General features: G+C 39.3%; 1 protein-coding gene across 1 annotated transcript in view; it reads right to left on the minus strand.

Annotated features, from left to right (window-relative positions):
- The window catches only part of c20h8orf34 (chromosome 20 C8orf34 homolog), a 72,546-nt gene that overhangs the window by 49,590 nt on the left and 10,010 nt on the right, over nt 1-12,946 (minus strand). Inside the window, exons 2-5 of the mRNA XM_023949896.1 lie at nt 4,164-4,308; nt 2,823-2,954; nt 1,040-1,159; nt 657-685 (exon numbers count right to left, since the gene is read on the minus strand). Of these exons, the coding sequence (XP_023805664.1) occupies nt 657-685; nt 1,040-1,159; nt 2,823-2,954; nt 4,164-4,308 (426 nt within the window). The remainder of the gene's footprint in view (nt 1-656; nt 686-1,039; nt 1,160-2,822; nt 2,955-4,163; nt 4,309-12,946) is intronic.

Here is a 12,946-nt window from a genome sequence, read left to right on the forward strand (position 1 = left end):
GAACTTGACCTTAGGATTCTAAAAACAACAAATAGGTTTTCCTTCTGAATTTATAATGGCGTCCTTCACACTAGCAGCATTTTCGCATGCAGCAGAGCTGCCGTTTTTTTTTACTCACAGCAAACCAACAAAATCACCAGGATCAACACAGAGGGGAAACAAACCTCTGCTTATCCAGGATAAATCCACTATGCTGTTCTATTCTGATGAGTCTGTGTGATTACAGCAGGTTCTTAGTAATGAATACCTTTTTATAGGAAAAAGAAAAAGGAAATATATCCACCAAGCAAAAAGTAAAATCCCTTAAAAAACACATGCTGTGTTTCTAATCCTGAGCCAGCATTTCCAAACGGATCCAAGCATCTCCAGCCTGGCCAGCTTCTGCTCCATTGTGTTGGAAGAGATTGGAACCAGGTGATGAAAAAACCTGTATTCACAGATTGGTGCAGTGATGTGCACAGTGAAGCAAAAAGATGGAGAATTTGCTTCTAGAGGTAGATTACACTGTTGGATCGGGTGCTGGGCTCCAACCAAGTTATGAAACTGGGTTTTATTTCACACCGCAGGAAGAACTGAGCACCCGACTTTTCAATACCTGTGCCAACAATAAACTCAATGCAGTTTGTTAATTTTAATAAAGTTTCATATCTTCTTACCTGATCAAGTTCATCGGAGAAGGCAATGCCTGCAGAGAGAAGTGAAGGAACTGCATTAAAAAAAAATCAACTTCACTACCAGGTGGAAGCATGAAAGATTGAAAAATGATTATTCATGTTGTTAATGTTGGTTTTTATGCCATAAAGATGAGCTGTTTCTCAAGCGTGTAAGTCCCCCCCTGCTGGATTATTTTTGTACTCAGCATTGGCCCAATTTTTCTGACATTTGAGCTTAGTTTGTCATTTTCAAACAGTGGATATGAGTGTTTTCTCTTTACTGACACCATAAATGATTCACTAACTGTTGAGCAGCCCCATATATTAAGATGTAGGCAACTACAGTCTGACACAAGCGTGCACTCTGCTGAGGTGTGGCCACTCACTGCGTGACAGGCTCTCCAGGGCCTTGCCCAGCTTCTTGCTCTCCTGCAGAATGTGGCTGAGCTCATCAAAGTCCCGGCTTTCCCTCCAGTCCCAGGACGGGCACTCGACTGACCGTGGCACTAGATGTAACAAGCATGGATTAGTCCCGTTATAGCTTCTGTGCGCCCCCCCCCCCCCAGTCTTTGGGAATCGCTATGAAACAAAGTGAAATGAAGCACTGGCAGAAAATTCATCAAGTTGTTTCCAGAGGCGCAGAGCTCAGCGGTCTGCTTGCCAGGGGGTGGGGGGTGGGGGTGGGGGTTGTCAATCTCTTTGATTAAAAAAATTACCAAAACAGGAGCAGGAAATGACCCACATACTGAACTGACATCCCCTCCAGTGTCCTTTCTCCTCCTCTGGTTGATACTTAATTCATAAAGTATCAAACTTTATCATCTTGAACAAAAGAAAGTAAAAAAAGAGACTTTATTGCTGATGCGATCATCAGCTATCTGCCCACGTCTACCATTCTTCTTCTTCTTCTTCTTCTTCTGCTTCTCAATCCCAGCTGAGTTTGGATCAACATAACAAAACCAGCTGGGTGTGCAGACATGCCAAACAAGTCCTGATGCTACTCTTTCAAACATTACTTTCTGTCAGAACTGTAAAGAAAACATACCTATATCCACTTATTGGTGCTAAGAGTGAAAATCAACCTTTTTTCTGTCATTTTCACTCAAAGTAAGTCAGTAGTGAGTCTTTGACAGTGTTCCTGCCACAATCTGCCATGTTTACCCCGACTAAGCAGCTTGGCAAAGGAACACCCATAAACAGAGAAAATGTTTTTGCCAATAGCAGACTGGGAAAAAAGGAAAAACATGTCTCTTTTGTTTGCCAGGAAGGGTCTTCCCTTTCTTGTATTTCCCTGCCACAGAAAACAACTGCTTTACTTTAATGTTTAATATTATAGAGGTTTAGGATCAGAGCAGCAATATGAAAGCTTTGACTAAAAGGTGCTGCTCTCTGGAATTTTTCAAGCATTTTTTTTACAGCTGTTGCATAGTTTTGTAGCATTGTGATGCGAGGCGCCTCTTTGGATTTTTTATTTTTTTCTGGCCTTGTCAAAACATGTGTGCATGTATTTTTAATGCGGTCTGGCTAAAAGACTGGCTCCTTGCAGCCTGAAGGGTCAGCAGAAACGCAGCTCGTGCTCCTCAGATGAATGTTCCTTCAAGTACTTCTCCGCTCCTCCACTCGCCTCTTTTTTAGCTCACTTGTGTGCGCTCGTCTTCACGCCTGCTTCCTCTTGATTGTGAGCAACGCTCCAACCACATCCTAAAATAGACTTGGTCTGGCATTGATAGAGCACAGTCCTAAATTATTGAAGAAGTCTGAGGCTCTGCTTCCTCCCCATTTGACCCATCCCCACTGCCTCCAGACTAATGCTTCATTTCAGCGTCACAGCTACGGTCATTTACTTCCAAACTAAATCAAAAGTTTTTTCAGTTTTGTTTCTACGTTTTGTGAATAATTCATCAGTGAGGAGCAATGTGCTAAGATGTGTGGTAGTATTTTTTTTTATTATGGAGGGTTCCAAGAGGAAGGACACTGTGACTAACTTTAATTAGATATAATTATAACAAATTAAAAATGGAGATTAAAATGAATGAAGCATGTAATTGAGCAAACAAGTGATACAACCGGAAGAGAAAGAGTTGAAGACATGTATAAATGGGAATTGCAGGAAAAGCATTTGTAGAAAGGTCTTTTTTATATTGTATTATTGATGAAGGTAAAACTTACAGGACTTGGATTCTGGTGAAGGTGGAGAGATGCTTGAAACAGCCAGGTCACTTTTCGACTTTTTGGGTTTCTTTGGGTGAATTTGCCACGGCTTCTCAAAGTTGCTGTATTCCCTTCGAGTATTTTTATTTTCTGTAATAAGAAAGAATATTGATTCAGTACATGCATTCAGTAGCACCTTTCATCTATAAATGCAGCTTACAATAAACATATTTAAACCCCTTTTTCTATGGAAAACCAAATTAAATAAAAAAAGAAAAAGAAAAATACGCTTGGGTGAGGCACAGCTCCCTGCTGTGCTCCGTGCTGGAGAGGGGAAGGGGAGCGGGGTTTCTCTGCACCAACAGTCCCCCCTACAACTCAGAGGTGAAGTTTTTAATTAACTAGAAACCATGTCCAAGAACACAACACAGGTTCTACATTTAGGGCAAAATCCTAATTAAACCACTGTGAATGCTTTACAATAGATCAAAAGACGATCCTCTTCAATCTTTATGTTTGGAAAATTCCTTCATTTGACCGCATTCTTTAAATCACTATTTGGAGTCATTCTCTTAAAAAAAAACTAAGCTTTGTCACTACTTTCTAATTTTTGAGCTTCCTTGTACCTGAAAGAGTTTCCATGGGAAAGAACTAATTCATTACTGTTTTCTTTTTGTCCTACAGTCCCAGGAATGGAATTCTCTCTTTTTAAATACAAAATATTAACATGTAAACAAAAAAATAAAAACTTGACTGTCAACAGAAAAAAGGAGCACTTTTCGGTTATGACTGTGCGCCAACATACTAGCAAAACTTTGCTGGATTTGTAGTATTAGGGGTATAGTATATACCCCGGGCCAGATCTAATATCACACTCATAAGCACATTTAATCTGATCTTGCGGGCTAATTATAATTACACTGCGGGCCGAATTTGGCCCGCGGGCCTGAGTTTGACACATGTGCCCAGGATGGTTCTACAGCCCATGGGCCTTGTTTGCACAAGTTTTTGATTCATAGATTTCTCTGTCATGAACTGTAAAGGGAAAGTTGCAAAATAGACAAATGTTAATGATAATAATTTTGCATGTATTCATTTTCCGTTTATTTTAATAATTAGCTGGCTGAATTTTTAAAAAATGTTTTGTATTTATTCTGTATTTTTTAGAAATGCACTCTGGCAAAGTGTTATACCTTTGAAGCAAAAAATTGAGTTAAAACTAATCACCAGATTGTAGATTTTTATTCTCAAACTCTGTTAAAGTAAAAACTCACATACTGCATTAGAGTAAACATGACATCAATTGTAGAAAACAGAAGTTTATGGTAATTATTCTGATTTTGCAGTGTTTGGACCAACCTGGGGAGCTCTGCGCCCACAGCGCTGCAGAGCCAGAGAGAGCTCTGTGCAGTTTACCAGGGCTATCTTGCTTGGTCTGCAGATGATCGATGAGAAAAGGGATCGGATGATCTGGAGTCTCAGTTATCAATTTGGTCATCAACTCCTACAGAAGCAGAACAAAGCATAGAAGCATTAGACAAACGCAGAGAGAATGGAGTCGGGTGAGTGGTGCATCCATCAGGCTGACAGAAACACCCAATCCTCACTGTGCTTCCAGGATTTGTTGGGTTGCTGACTTCACTATCTAAAGGAGCAGAAACTGCAAGCAGTTGCAACATAATCCCTTTGTATTCATGGTACAGTCGAGAATGCACTTCTCTCTGAGTCAATATCTGTAAAAGCAAAAAGTCAGGGCAAACAAGATAAGACTTTATCCCTGTGGAAGCCGGCAGTCCCCTTCTGAGTCAATTAATGTCTGCGAGGTTCTTTAAATTCAAGACAAAAGTGAAAAGAAGTCAACAGAAACTGCACTATTTGACTATTTAATGTTGCTCAGTGTCTTTGTTTTGATGGAGCAGCTTCACATTTATTGGATTTGATGGGAAACTGCTGTCCGCACAAAACCCTACAGATTTTTATTTTATATACATTGTGTGAATGTAACATGTTCAGAATCTTAATGCGGCAAAACTGCTCATGAGGAGATTACCAAGACACTGAACAAATGCATTTTAAAACAAATGCTGAGAGGATGGAAGTTAAATCTTACACTACCTTCTAATTGTAGCTTTCAAATCAAGCTAAACATTATTGCAAATGCAAAAATATGTACACTCTTCCAAGTAGCAGAGCAGAATTGTTGCTTTGCAGCAGCTGTAATGAGAATCTGTGTCCCACTGAAGCAGATGGGCGAAGTGAAAGGAGCATATGTCTTGTTTGGTGGGAGTAGTAGCGTGCCCGTGCAGTATTTGGCGTGTTACGAGGGTGAACTCAGTTTGACCAGATAAAGGCAGCCAGAGCAGCTCAGGCTGACGGCCGCAGTGAAGCCGAGGAGCGGTAAGTGGAACGCAGTGAAATGGCAGTAATGTACGGCTAATGTTGCCGTGTTTGTCCAAGTGTTCGTGCTACAAGCAGAAGAGGTGAAGCCCCACGCTCAGATGACCGTTGTGTGTTTGCCCTTGCCATCATGTGCCTGCCAGTGAGTGTGTTTTGCAGGATGGAAGGGGATGCAGGGATACTGACTAGTCTTGGCTGCACTGCGTGTGCTCAGAGAGCTAATCAGGTAATTGTTCGGGGGGGACATTCCATGCCAACTCCTGCAGCTCTAAGAGCAAACAGCATGTGGACAAACAAGCATGTTGACATGTTTTACTGCGGACTGCCTGTCTACAGCCCAGAGTGGTCTATCTACCAGACAAAAAACCGCCTGAACACTTTAAAGAGAGAAAAGCTAACATTTTAAATTCATCGAGTCAAAAAACGATGATACTATTTTGCTAATTTACTGATGCTGGAAATTTATAATAAAAACTCCAAGGAAATAGATGACAGGAGGGCTTTTAGGAAAACCTGTAATTTTTACCAAAGCAAGAAGAAATGACAAAACCATGGACAAACTGTTAATGTTAAAAAATCAATCTTTTGTGGCCACAATTTAATAATTTGTGTGCTCAAATTAGCATTTTGTATGTACAAATGAGTATTGTGTGGGAACAAAGGAGTATTTTGTGCTCACACAAATTCATAGGAGGAATTGAAGATACAAAAAAAACAATTTGTGTGCACAAAATGCTAATTTGTGCCCTCACAATGCTACTTTGTTTCTTCATAATACTAATTTGTACCCACAAAATGCTTATTTGTGTTCTCAAAATGTAAATTCACAAATTCACAAATTCTTAATTTGATGGAACAATTTCATTTTTGTTGTTGTTTTTTGTAATAAAACTTATTTTTTTTAAAATAGATTTGAAAAGAATACGTACCACTTTAAAAAAAAATATTTCCAAAATATTCTGTAACAGGAAATGTATCAAAGAAGAACACTTTAAAAATACTTTTATTTCTATTACTGTTAATGGTTTGTTTTTATGAGCAACTTTAAAGATTCGGCTTCTCCAGAAAGCTTTAAAAGCTTCAATAGCAACAAAAAACCCATCTAAAAAAAAAAGAGAGGACATTTGAGAAGTATTGGTTTGAAACAACAAAACCAATACAAAACACAGTTCTGCCAGTGACTTTGCTTCACTGGCAGAACTGTGTTTACACGCTGCAGAAATCTTCTTAAAATCTCAGTCATAAAGCCAGGATACTGTGATGGCCATTTTGAAATCTTTTAGGATTTTTAGAATGTTGTGTTTTTGAAATTCCAATATATCAAAGCTTCTAGCTAAATCTAGCTAACGCTCAGTTTAACCCAGTTTACTCTTTTTATGCTCCCAACTGAAGCAACATCTGCCCTGGAAATGTATGTTTTTTCAGCAGGAAAAATTACAAGTATCAATTGTAAAGGTCAATTGTTTTAGATTAATTCGTCAATTGTACTATTAACTACTAAATAGTACAATCTAAAAAAAAAAATTAATAAATAAATAAAATCCAGTTGAATTTATTTTTGGAATTAATTTGTTTATTTTTGACAATTTTTCTCAATAAATGCAGTGCATTTAAAAAAAGAGACAGAAATGAGATCTGGGTCCAATAGTTTGAGTAAATGTCTGAAACAAAAGGTTCCTTAAACTTTTTGACCTTCAGTATGAACCCTGAGGTCAGCTAAAATGAGACACACACTTTACATCCTTAATATTCCTGATGACCAGATTCTGTGACTCTGACTGTGTGGGAGAGAAAATCATTACTCAAACATATAAACTGCTTTGTTCCCATCTAAAAAATGCCCCTATGTGCAGGGAGAGAAGTAGAGCTTTAGCGTCGGCAAAGGCGGCCTATTAGCGTGGCATGAGGTGAGTCGAGGAACACAGAGGGACAGTCCTTATCGGTGGAGATCTGAAGCACGGGCAGATATCTGCATGCCTCAGCCAGTTTCATTTGGTCCTAGTAATTGACAAGCTGTCAGGCAGCCAAGAAGCAAATGGCGTCCTTGGAAGCTCCCATGGACTCCCTCCAGGAACATTAGCAGTCATGATCTCGGGCTGACACTTCCTGGAGCATCGAACCAAATCTCTCTGGATGAAAAAGTGGAAACTAGCTAAAAAAAAAATAGTTTCGAAAACCTTAAATGTGGGGAGGCTAGTTGAGGCAAAAGAGTTTAAAAGATGGAGATGCTTCTGCAAAAACACATTGAATAAAAAACATGTGAGGACAGTTTGAAACTCTTCAGTATCTTTTAATTGAGTCAGTCTTGTTACATTTGTAAAATAAAAGGATAGTACATAAAAGAACCTGGGGTAACAAAGAGAAGTTCTGAATTACAGAAAAAAATGTGCTCTAATTAAAATTCATACCTTTAACCCTTTAAAGCAGAGCTTTAGCTCCAGTGTTTTACGTTCTCTCAGCTACTGTAACTCAACTGTTTATGCAGATTACGTAATTCCAGCGGGTTCTGAAGCACAGAAAAGCAACTTTGCTCTGATAGACCACACTTTATGTTAGTGATGTGTTGTGCCGCTTTTTTCTGCGTCAGAATCAGCTGATTCGCGTTAATTGTGTAAACAGTCAATGATTTATATAACGTCAAAGAGCGTGTGTTATTTCGGTGTGGCCGGTGACATACATGATGTTAAAAGGTTAACAGGTGGCCTCTGACATTGCAGTCTTTCAACAATAGAAAAAAAGAAAAAAAAAAGTTTGATCCAAAGTTTGTCCTGCAGGTGTTTCCATAAATGTCTGGCTTGTTCTTGATCACTCCATATTTTTAATGTCGGCACTTTTCTGTTGTTCTCAGGTGGATCTGGAATAGCTTAGATTTATGTTTTGGGTCATTGTCTTGTTGTAGGATGAGCCTGACCAATCAGTTGTGAACCAGTTGGAATTGTGTGATGCTGCAATAGTAGATGTTAGCTTAGGAGGCCTCTGACCAACACAGCCCCATACCATCACACTGACCGACTGTCCCACACTGTAGAACCATCCTTTCATGTTATCAACAATGAAAACAACTCTGTGCCATGAATCAAAAGTTTGGATTTTTATCAGTCCAGAACATCTAATTCCAGTTTTCAGTCATCCAGTGATGATATTTGGTAGTTTTTTTTACTTTCTTCTGTCAGTTCAGCAAGCACTTTCTTGCTGCAACTCGGCCTGTTTACTACAATAAAGCTGTTTATTAATTTTGTCCTGTGAGATGCTGATCATGCAGGTGGTAATGTTCAGAAACTTGTCTTTTGGTTATTCCTATCCATAGATGTTCATAGAGCTTTATTACTTAAGAAAGTACTTATCCCAAAAGGGCTCCTTTCTTTATTAGACCAGCAGTTGCAGCTCATCCATTTCAGTTTTTAAAAAACACTTGAAAGGAATTTCTGCATATTTGTGTGAGAGAAAGAAGTCATTTCTTGAAAATGGAACCATAAAAAAATAACCTGGATGACGGTGAACAGGGAAAACGGCCTTTGGAAGAGATCCAGAACTTGGTGGAAGAGGCTGACCGGACAAAAAACGAAAAGGCTCAACCGACCAGGCAGCAACTACTCACCAATTTACAACTAGTGAAGGTTGAGTGTGATGTGTTCTATTTTCAGTGGCTTTAGATCTGCTGAGTCTTTAGACCAGCTGTTCACATGGCATTTTTCTCTGAGCGCCATCATATTGCATGAGCCTCTGAGGAGGACACAGCAAGCGCAGCCAACCAGAACGGAGGCAAGAGCTTCACGTAGCATCTTTTTCAGAGCAGTTTGCTTTTTTTTCTGTGGCCTCTCAGAGCATTTGTAGTAAAAGAAGAAAAAAAGGGGGAAAAGTGCTGAACTTTCCAGGAAAATGACACTGTCATCATTTTTCCACACATCCCATCAAATGAGCAGAAGCCATGAACAATGGTGGAAGCTGAAGTCTGACACAAGTTGTCACAACAAATACTACAAAGGTGCCAATCAGGGCATATTAGCTTGGCAATAAAAGCTTGCTGTCGTGGCTCTTTTTAAAAGAACATTTCCATATATGATGTTTTCTGTGTCATCAGCCTTTTTGTTAAGCTTTCTCAGACTCAGCATTTTTCGGCGAACATAGAAAAAGGACAAAAGCTTCAGTTAAAGAACATTGACAAAGTCAGACTAACATTTGAGAGAAAGCAAAGATTAAGGATTTTTGTACTTTTCTGTGTCCTTTTTGCTATTTTTAGGCATTTTAATTGTACTTTTTTTGGGTTTTCAATTTATTTTTATCAAGTTTAGTTCAATAGTACTTTGTGTTTGGTTATGAAATATGCTTTCAGCTTATTTGTTGCATTCAGTCCTTCCTTGTATGCATCCTTATATATTTCAGATTTTCTTAAAATTAAGAATTTGTAAAGAAAAAGAAAATGTAAGTTAATTTTCAATGTTAAAATTAATCAGTTAAAATTATGCTTAGGTTTATTTTTTTTTAAATCTCCCTTCCTGCTCAGACTTCTGCATTTGTGTCCCCCAAAACAACCTTTTCTGACCTTCATCTTTCCAAGTATCCATTAGAAACCTGTCACTTAAAGGTTTCATCTTCATAAATTTCAGAACATTGCAAAAACCTGGTATGTACATCCCGGTAGTTTTCTTTTTTAACTTCTTCTAATGTCTTAGATTATGGTGTTCAGTCAATAAAAACCTGTTATTAACCAATCTGGCTGTTCGATCTCAAGGACCAGAGTTTGGAAGGTATGTTTTTGTACAAAATGTGTGATTTTTCAAACTACTTGTATCATATCTGTAACAAAAAGTGTAAAGAATAAAACTGTCACGTCTTCTAGCATCGCTCAGTAGTAACTTAGACCAAAAAAAGTTCCTGCATGGTAGGATTTTTCCATTTCAGTGGGCATTGTACAACCTGACCTTACAAAGAATTGACTGCCAAGGCCTGTTCTGGGAATACATGATACTGTCTTGAATGTTCTCCAACTGTAATTAATCTCTCTGCCTGTTTAATGATGGACTCCGAGTTGTTTGAAAATGACCTTATAATCCCTCAATGATCGATGGCTGTTTGCTTCCGTGAAATAGTTGACGCCTTTCCTCTTTGGTATTGTTTTAACGCAAAGCTAACTGCCTTACACCAGGAGATTGGTTAGCCCCACTTCCTAATGTTCCCATAATGACCTTTATTAGATTAGCCATAGATTAGTAGCACTTGGCTGCTTCTCAACACTTTAAAGTGCTAGGAAACTACATGGATGTACCGTGTTTGTGTTTTGTTTTTTTTGAGAATTTCATTACTTTTTAAAACATTTACAACCAGATATTTTTCAGTTGTGATCCAGTATGTCAGGATCTGTAAAGCCAGAGTTCTGTTTAACAAAAATCTAAAGTATTCTGTTTGTTTTCCATCAAGACAAAAGCATCGGAAAGCCAATCTTTAAATAGGGTAAAACCTTGCACATTTCAGTAATGTTAAATGGATTTCAGACAAAAGATCACATTAGAGCTGGATTTTCATGTGAGGCTGCTTTAAGGCTGCTTAAAGACACAAATGTGGTCACCATCTGCACAAATGAAAGGTAAAAGTCAAAAGCTTTGTGTATAACATGATCAGCTGCCCCGCACCATCACTACGACTATCAGTAACACACAGCAGTCAGCCATCAGGATCGATGGGCCATAAGTGGACATGATAATTTAATTAGCATGCACCACAGCTAGCGTGCACCACCCAAACCCTCACAAACACACTCAACCTTGCAATGCATTCCCCTCTCTGTATATTCCACATATTGAGCTTTTTCTTATCCAACTGCAGGATCTCGTAAAGATATCCTTTCTCCCTCATCCTGGTCTTGTCCTCCCTCAGGATCAACCAGGCCTTGGGCGGTGCACTAAGCTGCCTGTCTGGTTGTAATTACTCTAACTGTGCCTTAAGGGGAATCTGCATTAGCCTGTGCAAGACCACGCATCTCTCCTATCACATTTTATGAAGCTCAAAACTGACAGCTCCTCTCCTCTAACTTTAGCAGCTGAAGATTTCAAAGTGTAATCTCTCACCTCCCTGTGCAAATGAAGATAAAAAAGAAGAGAAAGAAGAGTTGGAGAAGACTGTTTCAGTGGAGCTGCTCTAAACGGATGACAGTAATTCTGTCCTGCAACAGTTCTGGACTGCAAGGACAAGATTGTTTTTGTAATTCTTCGTTCTTACTGCGCGTTTGAGCGAAAACTTTGTCCCCCCCACCACAGACTCAAAAGCACACCAAAATTTCCAAAATTGTACCCTGTAAAAATGAATTTTGGGCATAGTGACCACCCTTCCTTACACAAAAATGATGACATCACAGCCCTCGAGGGGAAAAAAAAGAAAGAAATGGGGCCAAAATCTCGTATAGACCACACACAAAAAAAAAAGACGTTTGAAATGAAGTAATGAAACCAAAAAAGTTTCAAAAGTATTATGGGATGGCCAAACCCATTTTGCAGCTAAGTGTGAAATTTTGCTGCGTTTTTTTCTATTGCAAGTTGCATGCAATTTAATTGATGGTCAATTGTTGAGGCAGTAGCACTGGAGTCAGAGACTAAAAGTGCAAAGAGCATTAAACTGTAGACAACTGTAGTGGAAATCACTGCATGGGCTCAGACACACTTCTGAACAGCTTTGTTGGGGAGTACAGTTTGTTGCAGAATCCATATAAAAGTTAAAAAGTTTTAGTAATGCCGCCGGTTCCTCATGGCCTGACCCTATTCATTTAAAAGGGAGAAAAAGAAAACTGTCCTGTGGCCAGACCATTATGCTTCTAAAATATCTTACAGAAATAATAGACTCTGGATCCTCAAGGCTTTGGAAGAGGAACTATCCATTATGCTGCAAAAGTACTTAGTAATACCAATAGTGTGTGCAGATGCATGAAAGCACAATAAGGAAAATAAAAAAACTGCTGAAAACTAGAATTTAAACATTGAAATTATGTCAATGCAAACTATTAAGAAGAAGCTGTCGCTGCCTAATGCACCAATCAACATGCTGACGTTAACACTGAGCAGATCCTGAGGATCTGCAAAGGAAGGTAAGATCTCATAGCTGAATATTTGATCTTACACAACAAAATCTTGTTATGTTGGGTTTCATTTCCTCGGTTTCATTTCTAATAGATGTGTGTGCGAGTGTAAAATGCTTCCTATAAGTCTGCTAGAGAAAAAAAAAAAGATGAGTTTGTGTGTGTGTGTTGTGACAAACAGCGCATTAACAGTTCTGTGTGCAATTCAAGTACAGCAGGGGTCGGAAACCTATGGCTCGCGAGCCATATATGGCTCTTTTGATGGTCACATGTGGCTCGCAGACAAATCTTTAATTATAGTTTTTTTTTTTTTATTAGACCAGTCCTTCTCGGGCGCGATGCGATGCCAGAGGCGCGCAGTAGTAACAGTGCTTAGAGAGAGAAATCTGCGCCAGGGCTATCAGTTACTATTATCTATTATTTCACAGAGTTTGTACCAGCTGGAAACTTGTGAATTGACGTGCTTAAAACTGCGCGCTCCCGTCTCTGAGAAAGAGCGCGCAGATGCGGGGACGGGATGTGTGAGGGAGAAAGCAGAGGGTGGGGGTGAGGGGTTGTGGGGACAGCAGGTGAATCGCGCAGGGATTATAAAAACGTAAAACCCGCTGCCTGTCACCCACTGCGGCGTGTGAGTGTGTGTTTGGCTCCCCGTCTGCATGTGATCAGTCTTTGTCACATC

The sequence above is a fragment of the Oryzias latipes genome, chromosome 20 (genome assembly GCF_002234675.1).
Source record: "Oryzias latipes chromosome 20, ASM223467v1".
Taxonomy (NCBI): Eukaryota; Metazoa; Chordata; class Actinopteri; order Beloniformes; family Adrianichthyidae; genus Oryzias; species Oryzias latipes.